Source organism: Ornithorhynchus anatinus, chromosome 9, assembly GCF_004115215.2.
Source record: "Ornithorhynchus anatinus isolate Pmale09 chromosome 9, mOrnAna1.pri.v4, whole genome shotgun sequence".
NCBI classification, from domain to species: domain Eukaryota; kingdom Metazoa; phylum Chordata; class Mammalia; order Monotremata; family Ornithorhynchidae; genus Ornithorhynchus; species Ornithorhynchus anatinus.
The window spans coordinates 34,107,353-34,124,399 of record NC_041736.1 but is presented as its reverse complement, the minus strand read 5'-3'; the positions used below and the strand labels follow the sequence as shown (position 1 = coordinate 34,124,399).

The window sequence follows — 17,047 nt, the reverse complement described above, 5'->3', positions numbered from 1 at the left end:
ACAGGGCACCTTCAACTCTGGATTTGACTGACCCTACCCCCAGTGGAATAGCTTAAGGTTCTAGGTCAACTTTTCAGCATTGCCATATGTTCTTCAGAAAATCAAGTAGGGGAATGATTGCTGCAAGGAACGAGAGAGAGAGAGAGGCTTCAAAGGAGAGGGAAGGGATTGTGGGGTGAAGGAGAAGGGAGAAGAAAGAGAAATAGCCTGGGCAACTGATTAGACTTGGCAAAATCTAATCAACCCTAAAGTTTTCAAGATTTCTATTACAGAAGGGAGTCGTGGTGTGTGTTGGAGGGGTAGGAAAGAAGAATAGACAGTGATTGCTTACCGTGACTGAAGAAAGACACACTTTTAACTGGGTGGGGAAGGATTTACACACAAACTGAATAATTTATGCATTCATTATGAGTAAGAGAGAGGTAGAGAGTAATAAAACATGAGAAAACTACACCTTATTTTTTCCCCAATTCATACTGGTCCCATTTACTCTGCATTAGAAAGGAAAGTTTTTACTGTAGTTTAAACTAGCACTGTCCTCTGTTGTAAAATATCTTTTCTTTCATGGGGTAGAATTGGGGTAGGCTGCCCAAGCACTTTTATGATCACCCTGATTCAGAATATAATACACTCAGAGAAGCTGGAGAGAGAAGGAACCTATAAATATGAAGTCAACGAATGGTGGGGCGTGAGGTGGCCCTGACATTGTAATGGCCATGAAATCTGTCTTGTGCCTTGAGCATTTCCAGGTCATGAAGTTGTAGAAATGCTCTCTGGTTCCTGCCTGGCAGTCCTTTGCCGGCAAATCCCAAGTGGGTGTGTGTTTGTGTGGGATGTAGTTAATCTTCTTTTTTTGGTCTTACCAGCATGGCTTAACAGAAGCAGCACGGCCTAGTGGACAGAGCACGGAAGTGGGAGTCAGAAGGACCTGGATTCTAATCCCGGCTCCACTGCTTGTCTACTGTGTGACCTTGGGCAAGTCACTTTTCTGTGCCTCAGTTCCCTCATCTGTGAGCCCCATGTGGGATAGGGACTGTGTCCATCCCGATTTGCCTATCCACCCTAGCACGTAGTACAGTGCCTGGCACATAGTAAGTGCTTAAATGCCACAGTTATGTGGTACGCACTGGACTAAGCACTGCAAAACTATCCTGATCTTTTGCCTCGGACCCTGCAGCATCCCAGAAATGGTTCTGGGAGGAAGGAAGAAAAAGACGCAGCTGCTTCTACTGGCTCCCCGCAGCTAATTTCGGCAGCTGGTGGCCTTTCCCCGCTATGGGCCACCTTCGGCCCCGACTGTCTTGTACGCGTGCTGCTGGACTTTACCATTTTATAGAGCTGCGACATTCCACTCTGCCACCAGTGTCCAGAGCCCTTGCCGTCATCACCCCAACAACCAGCCTTCTCCCAGTGAACAGTCCAGTTCTTCGACCGAGAGGCATCCGATCACATTACACTCAATCCGAATCTGGCAGGCCCTCTGTCTAGAGCCAGTTTCCTAACAGAAGTCACCTTTTTATTGAGCTGTTTGTCTTAAGTAATCTCATTCTTGTCGATCTCAGACTTTGCGAGTAATACTTGGATCATGTTCCTCCTACCGTGCTGAAGATGAAATGTTGTGACATCACTTTGAGGGTAGTAATGAAAGTCTAGACTCTCTCTCTTATTTCCAAAATTGCCATGGGCAAATCACATAATTGTTCGTTTCTTCTGTAATGGAACTAAGGATGCTTACCTATCTCACAGAGGTGGGTTGTGGATTAATTAGCTAGTAAAAGTACTTTGAAGATGAAAACTGATATAAATGGAAAGCATCTGTTAATGCTCCTTTTAAAGATGAATAACTAGTATCTGACTTTGTAATAAAAGGGGGGGAAAGAGGGGTGGAGTGGAATGGAAAGGGGAAGGAGAGGAGTGGAAGCACTAGCTTCTCTATGCCTCAGTTACTTCATCTGTGAAATGGGATGTCATGGAAGGCCCTAGTTCTTCTGAACCTTCAGAAACCATCTCCCTTGATGGCATAGACCTCCCCTCCCTCCCCTGATACATGACCCGATAATGTCAATACAATGGACAGTGTGATATAATGATGTTACATTTGTGGGCGGGGGCCATAAATTGTAGATTGTGCACCAACTGCTCATAGATAATTTTATGTGGCTCTTGTGCCAAAAATGGTTGCCAGTCCATGGATTAGAATATTGACTGGAAGCAGTGAGAGTTGTTTTTCAAATGATTTGCTATTTTTTCATTGCCTAGCTGATTCCACAGCCATCTTCTCTCTGTCCAGTAAGGAATGTGATTTGGTGTAAGAGAGCAGTCTCCTTTTTAGATGCAGTGAAAACTAGGAATACTTTTAGAGGCTCAAACCCCACTACCAATATTACTAATAATCCCCAAATAAACTACTCAATGCACTTGCTATCCCTAGAATTCTCACCTTCAGTATTTCTCCTGAGTTTTGGGATTCCCATATACCTACGTTCCTGTTTATTCACAGAGTTGGGTAGAGTGCTACGTTCTCAGATTTTTCCCTCCCTCCTACCTCAGTCTCTGATTTGAGTCAGTCATTTCTATCTCACACTTCCCTGTTGTGGTAATGATTTTCTCTTCCCTTTATTTTGTGTATCATTTCTGCTTATTTGCAAGTGCCAATGCAATGCTAAAAATTCTTGCCACGATCTGTAGTAGTACCCAATTGGGTATGTCTGAAAGAGTAAATGAAGAAAGTAAGTGAATGTATATCAACATTTCTAAGGTTTCCTTCCAAATATATGCGGTTTTTTTTCTTGGTGGAAAAGCTAAGTAAATGGATAATTAGTCAGTCAGTGATATTTATTGTCCGTCTAATAGGTTTAATGCTTCGTGTCTTTCAGAAAGTTGAAGTTGATGCTAGTTTAAGTGATAGCCACATATCTCCTCCGGCCAAACGCACTTTGAAACATGCTGATTCTGTTTGCAAAGACAAATCAAAACCTCGCAGTTCTGGTCAACGAGAGGAATGGAGCATCTCAACTGGACAGTCCAGGTGAGATGATAAATGGACTCAATTGACTCCTGCATTACTCCAATTTTTATTCTGCTTTTTATGTCGAATGGATCAGTGTTTGGAAAGGTCGTTATTTTTAGATTAAATAAAGGTAATAAATTAGGCACAAAATCTTTGAATATGTTTCATATTTAATCTTGTTTACACCCATTAAGGTGAATGAAATTAGAATGAGTCTAAAGCAACCAGTTAGGCTTTTTAAAGTTACTTCAAAAAGCACATTGCAATTTTCAATGTAATATATATGCAAATGACCTATTTTTCTGGGTGCTGCTTTCCAAGGGCCTGATAACTAAAGTGGAAGATAGGTGACTCATAGTCAATTGTTTCTGGTTCCCACCTACCAATTCATTTGTTAGATTAAACATCCCCAGATTACCCTAATAACAATACCTAGAATGGGAACTCCCATCTAATTACAGCTCTGGACTTGATATACCTGTTTGGTTTGTACCTAGGCATAATTAATTGAGTGAATCAGACTTTCATTTTGAGAAAAATAAATGTGAATAGTTCTGACTAGAAGATTTTTAGTGCTAACTTGGATTTTGTTTTCCTCTCTTGAAGACAATTTTCTGTTCAAATATCAGGAACAGGACAGGTTTCATAGAACTTGAAAGGAGCAAGTTATTTCACCTTTAAATCTCCACTGAAGCTAGTACTTAGAAAGCATTTTTGTTTTAGTAGATTTTAGATTCTTTAGTTTATGCAAACATCATGCTCTGAGAGCCTAAAGCTATTATACATTTGTCCATTTCTCTCATTTCAAACCCTGCCATTTTTCCTGTTTCACATTGCTGAAGAATCACATTGCACTAAGAATCTCTGCTTCCCCAAGGTTATTGAAGTTAATGTGTAAGAAGCAATTGTTTACTGCTTCAGCCTTCTTACAGTAATTCAAACTTAGAGATTTAAGTCAAAGTACCTTTCAGGTGTAGGCATGATGCTATTAAGAAATTGGATTTAACTGAGCAAAATTGGAATCTGAAATTCTTTATAGATATTTAATCAAAAGTATAAATGGAACTCTTAGATGATCATTGACATAAACTAGCAACTCTTTAGGACAATGTCACCAGTTAGAGTAGGATTTTACTGTGTTCCCGCAACCTTTGTATTCGCTAACAGCTCAGGATAAAATAAAATTGTTCTGTTGAACTGTGTACATTTGACACAGTGAAGGTATAATTCCATCAGTAACTTAGTTTCTGGTGTCTTTAGTTATTGCTTAAAAAGTGGAAAGCAAGGTTAATTGAAAAAATAGACTCCTTGCACCTCTACTCTTCCCTGTCTTTGAGGAAGTTCCCAAATGTAAATGCTAATCTAGAAATCTGCTATGTTTACACAACAGGGACTTTATTTTAGTATCAGAGATTCTGACCAATCAACATCCATCCTGTCTATCTTGTTCGGGAACAGGGTCAGTGTCTGATCTGAGTATCTGACATCTGTCCCAAAGTGTAGCACAATGTGTGGCCCAGAGTAATCGCTTAACAAATGCCACAGTTTTTATCGTTACACAGTTTATTTAAGGCCATGTATTAAGTTTATGGTGATATGCACATAGAATTCCTGCGGTCCATTTGACATTTACTCCATTTTACCTCATGGCCCGTTTGCTTGTTCTTTTCTGAGTCCTGCAACGTCTTCCCACGCTTCCTAAAACTTCTTCACCCTCCAAAATAAGCCTTGGTTCTTTGTGTGTCGGTTCAGATCTTAAAGGCTCAGAGGGAGCAAGTGCGTGGAAAGGGCCTATGAGATGTGTCAGGTCAGCAAACCCATTCACTCGTTGTACCTGAGAATTTTCCCCTGCACCCCCCCACAGAATCCTTGGAGTACCGTAACTCTGACGGTTTCTGTTTGAACTTCCTTGAGGTCGCTCTCCCATGGCTGTTTCTCAGTGGGAGATTTAGAGGAAAAAAAAATCTGAGGAATTTAAGCAATAGTTTGAGGATATACATCTCGGAGTCAGATGCCTCACGCAAATTTAGACTCCCTTCTGTGTTGCTTTGCATATGTTTGCTGTAATTTATTTTGACTAGTAGAAAGACCAGATTTTTATCTTGGTTTTGCTTTTGGTTTTCCTTTTTCTTTCCTCTTTGGTAAAGTTTCCCTCCTTTCATTCTCTCATCTCTTTGGATTTGTACCTCTTAGTTAACCTGTCTTTTTCTTGCCTTCTGTTTCCTTGTCTCTGTAGTCTGGCTGTCTCTCATTTCGCCTGCTTATTCACCTTCTCTACCCCTTTCACCTTTTTGCTTTCACCCTTCCCGAAGCTGCCCTCTTCTTTGGTTCTTTTTTCCGTTTTGCAATCTCTCCCCTCCTTCCTCTGTTCAGGACTCTACTCCCGTATCTTCTTTCTCTCCCTCTCTCTGTGCTTTGCTTTTTTTCCTCAAAAACTTTTTCATGAAAATTATAATGGTAGTTGTTCAGTGCCACTTATATGCCAAACCCTTTGCCAAGCACTGGGGTAGATGCATATAAATCAGATTGGGCACAATCCCTCTTCCTCAAGCACTTAGAGACTGAGAAGGGTGAATAGATATTTAAATTCCGTTCTGCAGAGGAGGAAACCAAGGAACAGAGAGTTGCCCAAGGACACAAAGCAGGCAAATGGTGGAGCTGGGATTAGAATCTTCTTCGCCCTCATTCTTCCAAGTCGTGCTCTCCCCCTCCCTGTCTTCTTTCCTCTTTTTATCAATATTATCTCTCTTCCTCCTTTTTTTCTCACTTTCTCTACCTTAGCTTGATTTTCTCCCACTATCATCTTTCAGTGGTCAAAGGTTGAAGGTAGGCATCTCCTCTGTTCCAGGATCTCGGTTGCTGTTCTGTTTCTGTGGATGTTGAGGGGAGGCTAGGAGGCTCAGCAGCCAGGCAGGAGGGAAAAGCTTGCCACGGTGGGCCAGTTCTTGGGTCGTGGAGGCTGGGAGATTAAAGCTCCTTACCTCTTTCATCCCTGACTCTGCTAGTTCCCTCCCTTTGCCTCGAGCACCCCTTCTTTGGAATTTGGAGGTTGCAGAGGTGGGAAGGAGGGGACGGGAGATTGCATATAGAGCCCATGCACCCAGCTCTCAGTCTGTTGTGTCACTTGAGTGAACCAGTCAGAGCTCTCCAAGGTGCCAGCCTTCTTCATCCACTTTTTTACCCGCACCAACAGTTTTGGAATGCATTCGGAAGGCATAGGTTATCTGCTGAGTATTAACTAGTCTTTCTTTTTCCCATCGATTCTAAATTAGATTTGCGAATCCAAGTATCCTGCGTTTTAAAATGTTAAAGAAAATCAGAATAATATTTCTGTCGTCTTCTGTCATTTACCCCCACCTCTCCAGAAATGTCTTTTGAGGCTTCCACTGTGTAATTTCTTACTGTAAAATGAGCATTTTTAAGGGTTTAAGTATTAAGTTTATCTGCAAAGCTTTTCTGAGTGTCCGTCAAGTTTATTGTTCATGTTTATTGACTGATTTTCCTGAATTTCAACTCAGTTAAATCATCAGTAATCAATAATGATGGTGAGGCTGGCTGCTTCTCAGCAAACATTAGAAAGCTCTTTAGCACCCACCAGTTTTAAGTAATGTTCTTGAGAGTTGAATTTAAGATGGGCACACAGTGCCTCATTGTTTTGCATATTTTACATGAGCAATATTTGAATACTAAATGCACAACATCCTGATCATGTATTCATTAGTTCTTGTTGTAAAACTTATCTCGGCATTTTGGAGAAGTAATATTTCACGGTTAACCTTGTAGTATAAATGAACGAGCAGTTTTGCTTTTATTGCTTCTTGAATTGCAAGTGGATGTGTTTGCATATTAAATATAATTGTGTTCTAGGTTAACTTCTCAGCCTGGTGCTACATTACCAAACGGACATAGTAGTTTATGTGAGTATTCTGTTGGTGATATGAAACTGGTTAGTACTGAAATTCTTGTAATAGTCCTTCTTTTAACATTTAAATGGGGAAAAATAAGTAGAGCGAAAGAGCAACATTCAGCTCCGTGTACAGCTGGAGATGGCTGGATTTCAGTCATAATGTAAAGATAAGTAAGTGTTAACTGTTGCAATCCCAGCTTGTCACAAAGTATATTAATTATTTAAACCATACCACAGAAATTCAGTTTGTTAAAATATCCATCTAGACTTTGGGCAATTGATTATTATATCTCATTAGGAGGATCCAATCAATTTGTGACAAAATCTTTTTCATATTAAATAATTGGCAGAATTTTGGAAGCAAAAGTACCATTTCTGCATTTTTAACCCGAAAAATCTCTTTCTTCACATAGCTCTTCGAAGCCATCCCCTCCGAGGGGAAAAGGGAGATGGGGACCATTCCTGTATAAACGGGGATATGGAAGTCAGAAAAAGTTGTCGGTCCAGGAAAAGCAGATTTGAAAGTGTCAATCAGAGTTTATTGTTTGATCAGCTAGTAAACAGGTATGGAAGGATGCTGACGGGTATATGTCTAACTCCCTGAAAGATTAAAAAGCAATGCATTTCTTTTATTTTCATAAAATAACGGTTTCGGTAGTACACTCAGGTCTGCCAGAATTCATGTTTTCACCAGCTGGCTTGGATACAGCACATTGCATTGACAGAAGACATGGTTTTAGAAATGGCTTTACATGTGCTTATACACATGGTCATCAGACACCGTGAATACTTGTGGTGACAGGTTTCCTTAAGGCAGCTTAGTTTTTCAGTATTTCATCCCCTGTGTTGTAGGAGAACTGGGTAGGTGAGAAAAAGTAGTTAGAGATGGGTCCTCTGTTCTTGCAAATTAATGAGAAAGCACCAATTAGCTTGAGATTTTGATCTGGAAAGAAGGATAACTTGCTGCATGGCAGTACATTTTAACAAGGCTGTAATCAGTTGAAATTCTAAATTTTATAAATTAGTTTCCCCACTTGCCAAAAAAAGATTGCATTATTTTCACATCAAGAAATGCTATCACTTCCTGTCTTCTAAGTTGTCATGAAATCTTATAACTAGGATTGCATTTCTCTTCTGTCCCCCCACCCCCTTCTCCTCCTCATCCTTATTTTGGGTTTTTTGAGTGTTTTGATCCCTTTACTGCCTTTTCATTGACTAGAGGGTAAAAAGCTTTCTTCGCCTGTTTTTTTAGCTGCCACAGAATTGCCTATTTTTTGGTGTGTAAAAGTTTCTCGAGTTCATAAATTCTAAATGTAGATGTGTTTTGTCATGCGCGTTCAGTACTGCTGAAGCTGTACTCCAGGAAATGGACAACATTAATATCAGGCGGAATAGAAGATCAGGAGAAGTGGAACGATTAAGGATGTGGACAGACACAGAATTTGTGAGTAGTTTAAAGTATCCTCAGCAGATGTTTACTTGCAGCTGACTAAAAGAGAACAATTAAAAATATCCTATCTCAGTCTGATATTAATTTGAGATTTTAAAGCATTCAGTATTTTATTTTTTCAATGTCCATTATGTCCCATTCAGTAAACTTATAGAACCAGTTTTCGTGTATTATCGTAATTAGGTTCTTTATGTCAATCAGTCAGTTGTATTTATTGAGCACTTACTGTGGGCAGAGAACTATACTAAGTGCTTGGGATGGTACAATAGAATTCAGTCGATGGACACATTCCCTGCCCACAACGAGCTTTTATAGTCTAGAGGCACTTTACTGCCAGATAAGGCGATGTAGCCAGATAGGGCGACGTAGCTCACCATCCAAGTTTATAACATAATCTTAATTTTAAAAGGAAAACATGGACATGTATTCCCGAGTGAAGCGAAGAAGGAAATCCCTGAGAAGAAATAGTTATGGAATTCAAAATCATCATGAAGTGTCAACTGAAGGTGAAGAAGAAGGTCTGTAAGGTTCAGCTTGATGTTGATCGTTACTAGTATTTGTTGACTGCCTACTTTGTTTTTAGAACTTGGGAATATGCCAAAAAGGTACGCATGTTGAAGACAAACTGCTCCAAATTGGCTTACAGTGTAGGGAGAGGTGAAGGCAAACTTTAAAAGTAATTTTTAGACATCAGAACTAACCCTTTCCCTTCCCTTCCCTCATTCACATCTGGAAACAGAAAAGTCTCCAATATTCTAGATTTTAAATCCCTCTAATAGATTGTAACCTCCTTGAGGGTAGGGACTGTGTCTCTTAACTACTCTTAAACAGTCAGGGGTATTCATTGAGCGCTTATTGTGGGCAGAGCTCTGTACTAAGCGCTTGGGAGAGTTGATAGACACGTTCCCTTCCGACAACAAGCCTGCATTCTACAGTCCCAAGATAGTGCTCTGGACACAGTGGGCTCACAGTAAATACTCTCAAGTGATTGAATATCAAAATAAACTCTTTTCTCTCTTCTCTCATCCACATCTGGAAATACCAAAGTCTCCAGCACTTATAAAGTCTCTGTCCTTGCCCTATCTGACCTCCACTCTTGTGTAAGCAGTGGGGTGGTGGCCGGCTCAGGCATCCAGATGGAGTGTAGGCTTCCGAGAGGTCTCCCTGAAGTTGACTGGGGTGCATTTGGGACTGTTTTCTGTTCCCATCATCTGCTCCAGCTTGGGCATCATGAAGGAATAATAATAATGTTGGTATTTGTTAAGCACTTACTATTTGCCAAGCACTGTTGGGAATCAGGTTGTCCCACGTGGGGCTCACAGTCTTAATCTCCATTTTAGAGATGAGGTAACTGAGACACAGAGAAGTGAAGTGACTTGCCAGAATCACACAGCTGACAAGTGGCAGAGCTGGGATTAGAACCCACGACCTCTGACTCCCAAGCCCTTGTCCTTTCCACTAAGCCATGCTGCTTCGTGAAGGCAGCGTACCCGGGAAAGAGCTCATAAAAGAAAATCTGTGTAGGAGAAAAGTTTGTTTGAGAGAAATGCTTACCTGTTCCTCTTGCATAATGATCTTGTAGTGGGTCTTGGATTTCAAGTCTAATATTTATAATTTGAATTCTGCAGTATAGAAATAAATATTATTTCAAGGAAAGGAATTTCGGATTTGAAGGCAGTCATTGGATTCTCTCTTTTGGTGCACCACTCACTTTAAATTTAGACAAGACCAGTGTGTTCTTTAGTTAGCATGTGGTCCCAGACCAAACTGTGGTCCTACAAATTTATGGACTCTTTATATGTATGTAGTGGAAAAGAATATATATGGCTTGAACATATAACAAACATTTCATTTGGCTTCAGTTTTTTATTTGTATAACATGGTATCAATTGTATATTGTTACTAAGCTCAGTGTAAAATGGTCTTTGGAAAATTACAATCTGCCGTGTTTTATGCTGGTATGTTAAATAAAACAATATGTAGACACTTATTTGTTCCAGTCTGATAAATCGACCTTTGAGGTAGGGACAGTAATTATTATGGAGAAAAGATAAATTGAAGGGGCTGGGGAAAAGGAGGGAAATCCAGAAAAAGTTTAATTTTTTCTTATTGGACATTGATCATGTTGTTCAGTTACCTTGTCTTTTGGTTCTTGCAAAATGGAATGAGAAAAGGACACTTTATTCAGCTGAGCAGAATTCAGGGGGTGCAGTAAATATCACCACAGCGTTCAGTGCCTTCTACATGCAGAGCACGGGAACTGGGCACTTGGGAACCTGCAGCGGAAGCCGAAAATATAGTATGTAATCCTGAAATTAATATTTTAGTGGGTAACAATGGTGCATCCTTAGTTTGTGTTTGTGTTTCTAGAATCTCAAGAGGAGGATGGCGATATAGAAGTTGAAGAGGCAGAAGGAGAAGAAAATGATAGACCATATAACTTGAGACAAAGAAAAACAGTTGAAAGATATCAAGCGCCCCCCATAGGTGGGATTTCAGATTTTTTCCCCCTCCGTCTGTTGTACAGCTTAGTCTATTTGATTTTGTGTTTATTTCCCAGAGGGAAATTGCCTTGGGAGACTCATTTGTTTTCTGTATGTCCCTTGGAAATAAATCCAAGGGTTTAAAGCCTGAATCCTTGTTCCATTATTCTGGCGTTCAAAAAAAAACAACCCTTCCCTTTGAGGATCTAATATTTGACTTTATTGAAAATTTAGCATTCAGTCATATTTAATAATAATGTTGGTATTTTTAAGCACTTACTATGTGCAAAGCACTGTTCTAAGCGCTGGGGTAGATACAGGGTCATCAGGTTGTCCCACGTGGGGCTCATAGTTTTATTCCACATTTTACAGATGAGGTAACTGAGGCATAGAGAAGTTAAGTGACTTGCCCACAGTCACACAGCTGACAAGTGGCAGAGCTGGGATTCGAACCCATGACCTCTGACTCCCAAGCCCAGGCTCTTTCCACTGAGCCACAATATTTATTGAGCGCTTACCATGTGCAAAGCATTGTACTAAGTGCTTGGGAGAGTATAATATAACAACAAGCAGACATATTCCTTGCCCACAATGAGCTCACAGTCTTCCCTAGAGCTTAGGAGAAGGCTCTGTATACAGGGGAATTAAGACATCATACTTGAGAGGAAACCTGTTTTTGTCTTCCAGGTTTCTTTTGCCATAGTTTTAAGTCCTAATGAACTGCCCCCATTTACAGTTTAATGTCATAGGTGCCGAGAGTAGGTACTAGGAATGGAAGAAAGTTGGGTAGGCAAAAAAGTAATTTTTTAAAGTAATTGGCATGTTCATTAGAATATCTTAAAAATTCAAAGTTTGCAATTAGCTCTTACTTTGAATTCTTCAGTCCACACGGCTGGTGAGCTGTGTGACTATTGACACTGTAGAATTTATTGAGGTTACTTTAGCGTGGCTCTCCCACTTCTTTACTTTGCCCTCCATACTCCTCACCCAATGGTATGTCTTCCCCTAAATTTCTCATATGTTAATTCACTCTTCCAGTTCAGAAAGTACCCTGCCAGGTGTGGGCTTTTAGTTCTTTAACTGATTTGCACTTCAGTCAGTTGGTCTCTAAAGTACACTGATCATGCCAGATGATCAGTCCGTTGGTCACTGTCAGATTACTTCTATATTCATCTTTAAGTGTAAAAAAAATATAAAAATGTAAATTGTTGGGGGTTTTTTGCTTATTCGTGTGACTGTCTGTCTCCCCCTCTAAACTGTAAGCTCACTGTGGGTAGGGAATGTGTCTACCAACTCCGTAGTACTGTACTCTCCCAAGCACTTAGTTCAGTGCTCTGCACTTGAAGAAGTACCTGGAATTGTCTGATCCATGTAAAGCTCGAGGGGCTGCCTCCCTGGATAGCGGAAAGCCTAGCCAGAAAGATGTCAGACTCCTCTCCTGACATGTTCCTCAGGAGGTCGGTCTCTATCCCATCCAGTTTGAGAACCCTGCCAAAGAGACCACAAGAAAAGAATCCCTTTTTTTTTTTTTTGGTTCATTTTTCTTGTAATGGTATTTAAACGCTACTATGTGCCCGGCACTGTATGAAGTGCTGGGGTCTGTACAAGTTAATCAGGTTGGACACAGTCCAAGGCCCACATGGGACTTCCAGTCGTAATCCCCATTTGCCATGCCGTGGCATGTTGTACTGCTGCTTATGGTTGAGATTCTTTAGTTTTTGACAGGATATAGCCCAAAGCTGTGTGTGTGGGTATGTGCGTATGTGAGAGAGAGAGAGAGAGAAAGGAGGAGAAAGATAATTTGAGCCGTAGTTAGAAATCAAAAAGACAAATCAGTGTGGAGTAATTTTGCCTCCACAAAATGGCTCCAGTGGTGACCAGGATTCAGGAGGGTATTTGTCCCATGAAATTATTCTTTACCTTCTCCTTTTCTCCACCTAAACTTTAATAGATACTGAAGAACAAATAGTATCATTACTAGATAACAATTTTAGGTCTGTGACTTGGGAAACTGCAAGACTGCATCTTGGTGAACCTTTTGGGGAAAAACAGAGTTTTTCCATCAAATGGTATTTATGTACATTAGCATAGGTTCTGTGTAAAGCAGGGAGCAAAGACACAGTCCGTCTTAAACTCTAATATGTTTTTATTACATTTATGATTATTCCTTTTTAAAATACCTTTTTTTCCTTAGTGCCAGCGCATCAGAAAAAGAGGGAAAGCACACTATTTGATATTCACAGATCTCCTGCAAGAAGAAGTCATATCAGGTATGTTTATCATGGTTTTCTATTGATTCAACATATTGATTCAATATGTTTTCTATTGATTCTTTTAATATTGAAACATGGACACATTATTGGCTCAAATGTAAGACAGTGTGGGATAGAAAATGTCCCACTGCACCCTCAGCACTCAGCTGTACTTAAGGATACAACTACTCAAAATCTTTTGCTTAGTTATGTTCACAAGAAGTTCAGAGATACTATTTATTTTCTTCTGCAGAGGGTTCCCACTTCACTTCCGCTTGCTTATCCTCACCTGTGGTTAGTTGCTTGGTCCATTAAAAATCTGTTCAGTTGGAAAGAATGAAATTTCATCATTACAGGTGACAGTTTTCCTAGTGTTGTCACAAGCTTCCATTAAGACCTTGAACAATTGAATCTGAAGTCAGGTATCTATGTGGCCCTCACAATTTAGAAGGACAAATCCCGCAGAAAGGATAGTTTGCTTTTGCAGGGTTGTAGCCCTTTTGGTTTTGACTCAGTGTGTTAGTTTGTCTTCAGATTGGCCCCTCTTGTGTCCACACTCTCCATAGCTCCCCATAGCTTTCTCAGTTCATTCAGTCGTTTTTATTGAGCACTTACTGTATGCAGAGCACTGTACTAAGTGCTTGGAAAGTACAATTCAGCCACAGTGAGAGACAATCCCTACCCACAATAGGCTCACAGTCTAGAAGGGGGGAGACAGACATCAAAACAAGTAAACAGGCATCCGTAGCATCAATAGAAATAAATAGAATTAATAATAATGTTGGCATTTGTTAAGCGCTTACTTTGTGCAGAGCACTGTTCTAAGTGCTGGGGGGGATACAAGGTGATCAGTTTGTCCCACGTGGGGCTCACAGTCTTAATCCCCATTTTATAGATGAAGTAACTGAGGCCCAGAGAAGTTAAGTGACTTGCCCAAAGTCATACAGCTGACAAGCAGCAGAGCCAGGATTTGAACCCATCATCTCTGACACCCCAGCCCGTGCTCTTTCCACTGAGCCTCACTGCTTCTCTAATCAGAATTAGAGATACACATACACATCAGAGCAAATAAAACAGGCATTAATATAAATAAATAGAATTATAGATATGTACATATATAAACAAATGCTGTGGGCTGGGGTGGGTAGAGCAGAATGAGTTGGGGCGAGGTGTGGGGCGAGGGGAAGCTGAGGAAAAGGGGGGCTTAGTCTGGGAACGGTGGTTTAGATTTAGTCATAGTCTTAATCTAGTTTCAAGGCCAAAGCTTAGCTTTCTTTTTTTAATGGTATTTGTTAAGTGCTTACTATCAAACATTGTTCTAAGCTCTGGAATAGGTAGAAGTCAGTTTGATTGGACACAGTCACTATCTTGCATGGGGCTCACAGTCTAAATAGGAGGGAGAACAAGCATTGAATCCCCATTTTCCAGTTGAGGAAACTGAGGCACTGAGAAGTTAAGTGCCTTGCCCAAGGTCACATTGAGAGCGATTGGCTGAGCACCTGGCAGAGCCAGGATAAGAACCCAGGATCTCAGACTCCCAGGCCTGTCCTTTTTCCACTAGGTCATGCTGCTTCTCTTTCTTACTGTTAGAGTTGGGGGAAATAAACAGGCCAACAAAAAAAATCCTGTCCATCTTTTAAAACCAGTTGAGAGAGCAGTTTTGAAACTCCCTTTCTACTCACTGCATTTGCCTGTCTCCCAGCAGAGAATTCTTTCTCTATCCCTTGAATCTGCCAAACCCCATAATAACTCTCCCATTAGCTTGTAAGCTCTTTGAGGGCAAGTTCTGTCTTCTGTTTCTGTTTTATGTTCCCAAGTGCCAGTAGAGTGCTTTCAGCACATGGTAGGTGCTCAATTCCTTTGATGATAATGATTTACAGATTGTAATAATAATAGACACATAAGCCCTGAAGCACTCCATATTCCGTGGAACTTATACCCTTTTGCTTAAGCAGAAACTCATTCATTCAGTAGTATTTATTGAGCGCTTACTATGTGCAGAGCACTGTACTAAGCGCTTGGGATGAACAAGTCGGCAACAGATAGAGACAGTCCCTGCCGTTTGACGGGCTTACAGTCTAATCGGGGGAGACGGACAGACAAGAACTCGTACGCTTCTCCTTTTCCTCTTTCCTTCTATCTACTGTAATGTCCAAAATGCATAGCCCAGTGCTCTGCACACAGTAAAAAAACAATAATAATAATTCTGGTATCCGTTGAGCGTTTACTATTTGCCAGACCCTTGGGCAGATACAAGGACATCGGGTTGGACCCAGTCCCTGCCCTGCAAGGGGCTCATAGTTTTAATTCTCATTTTATGGATGAGATAACTGAGGCACAGAGAAGTGAAATGACTTGCCCAAGGCCACACTGCAGACAAGTGGTAGAGCCGTGATTAGAACCCCTGACCTTCTGACTCCTAGGCCCGGGCTTTAACCACTATCCCGTGCTGCTTCCTGAGCTTAAGTAAATGCTTAATAAATGCTAGAACAGTGCTTATAGTAAGTGCTTAACAAATACCATAATTAATTATTGATAGTAATCATTTGGGATGTAATGTATTGCATTTGGTAATCTAAAACCTGATGCGATAAAGTGTTTTGCCCACATTCAATTGCACTCATTTTTAGATTGAATCTGTTTCTACAAAGTATCTTAAACATAAATATAAATTTTAGTGGGTGTTGATGTGAACCACATATTCCTTTCACCCTTCAATCTGCTTTTCCCCACATTCATTGATGGCTTCCCAACACAGAACATCATTCAGTTATATATATATATATATGGAGACTGATGAACTTGTGGTATTGGCTTTTTTAGAAAAAATCAAAATCTAATCCAGGTGGCACTCAATTCTTTTTCTTTACTGCTCTTACTCTTAGTTCTCTTAACTGGTTCCATGCAAATCCAGTATTAACTGAAAGAGTAGTAAGCTAAACTAATTTTAGTTTAGCATTGGAAATGGTGTCAAGTCCACTAGTGTGCTACCAAGAGGCACAAAAATTCCCAAAGCAATCTAAACATATTCAAAACAGTTCCCTGATCGAGGAGTAATACATATACGTACCATTAGTAAAGTATTTGAATAGAGGGTTTTTGTGTGTACACATGTAAACACTTAATTTTCAAAAAGTTACCTTTCATGTTTATCTATGAAAAAGACACCATATGCTAACTTCTTAGATTGTGAGCTTCTCGAGGGGCAGGGACCTTGTCTAATTCCCACCAGTTTATTCTCTCCCAATGTTTAGTGTGTGTAGTACAGGGCTCTGCACAAGATATACTCTTACTACTAGCCTCCTAGAAATCTATCATCATGTAATGACTCAACTGTCCTCGATCCTGCTGTTGGGTCATCCTGTAATTCCTTCCCCCCCAAATCGGACAGACCACAGTTCTCTCCATTTTCAGGACCTTCCTAAAATCCTATCTCCGACATATCTTTGCTGATTAACCAAACCCCCTAAACTCAACTCACTAGCACTTCTAGCATTTAAGCTTTTTCCTATTTATCTGCTTATGTCCTCCCCTCAGCACTTATATATATTTGTATGATTGATTATTGTATTTATTCTGATTGCCCCATTTGTCAGTAAGCTTGTCGGTCACCCACTTTAGCATCAGGTCCTTGTGGCTGGGAACATGTTTCATGCTTCTTTTGTACTTTCCCAAGCACCCAGTTGATGCTAAATAATGATTTTTTCTGCTGCTATTATTGCTAATGCTATGTAAATCTGCCAGCATCTAGTGCTAAATTGAAATTGAAATGACTTTTAATCTCTCTGTCTCTTTTCTAATGGTATTTAAGCTCTTACTACGTGCCAGACACCATACTAATTTGCAAGTCCTTGGCCCATATGGGGCTTGACGGTCTTAGTCCCCATTTTACAGATGAGGGAACCGAGGCATAGAGAAGTGCCCCACGATCACATAACAGACACG

The 17,047-nt window shown here is 40.4% G+C and overlaps 1 protein-coding gene across 1 annotated transcript in view; it reads left to right on the top strand.

Annotated features, from left to right (window-relative positions):
* ATAD2B (ATPase family AAA domain containing 2B) overlaps positions 1-17,047 on the top strand; it is a 122,395-nt gene that overhangs the window by 25,668 nt on the left and 79,680 nt on the right. The window contains exons 3-9 of the mRNA XM_039913002.1: positions 2,877-3,028; positions 6,878-6,927; positions 7,331-7,481; positions 8,259-8,361; positions 8,777-8,885; positions 10,738-10,854; positions 13,045-13,120. Coding sequence (XP_039768936.1) covers positions 2,877-3,028; positions 6,878-6,927; positions 7,331-7,481; positions 8,259-8,361; positions 8,777-8,885; positions 10,738-10,854; positions 13,045-13,120 — 758 coding nt within the window. The remainder of the gene's footprint in view (positions 1-2,876; positions 3,029-6,877; positions 6,928-7,330; positions 7,482-8,258; positions 8,362-8,776; positions 8,886-10,737; positions 10,855-13,044; positions 13,121-17,047) is intronic.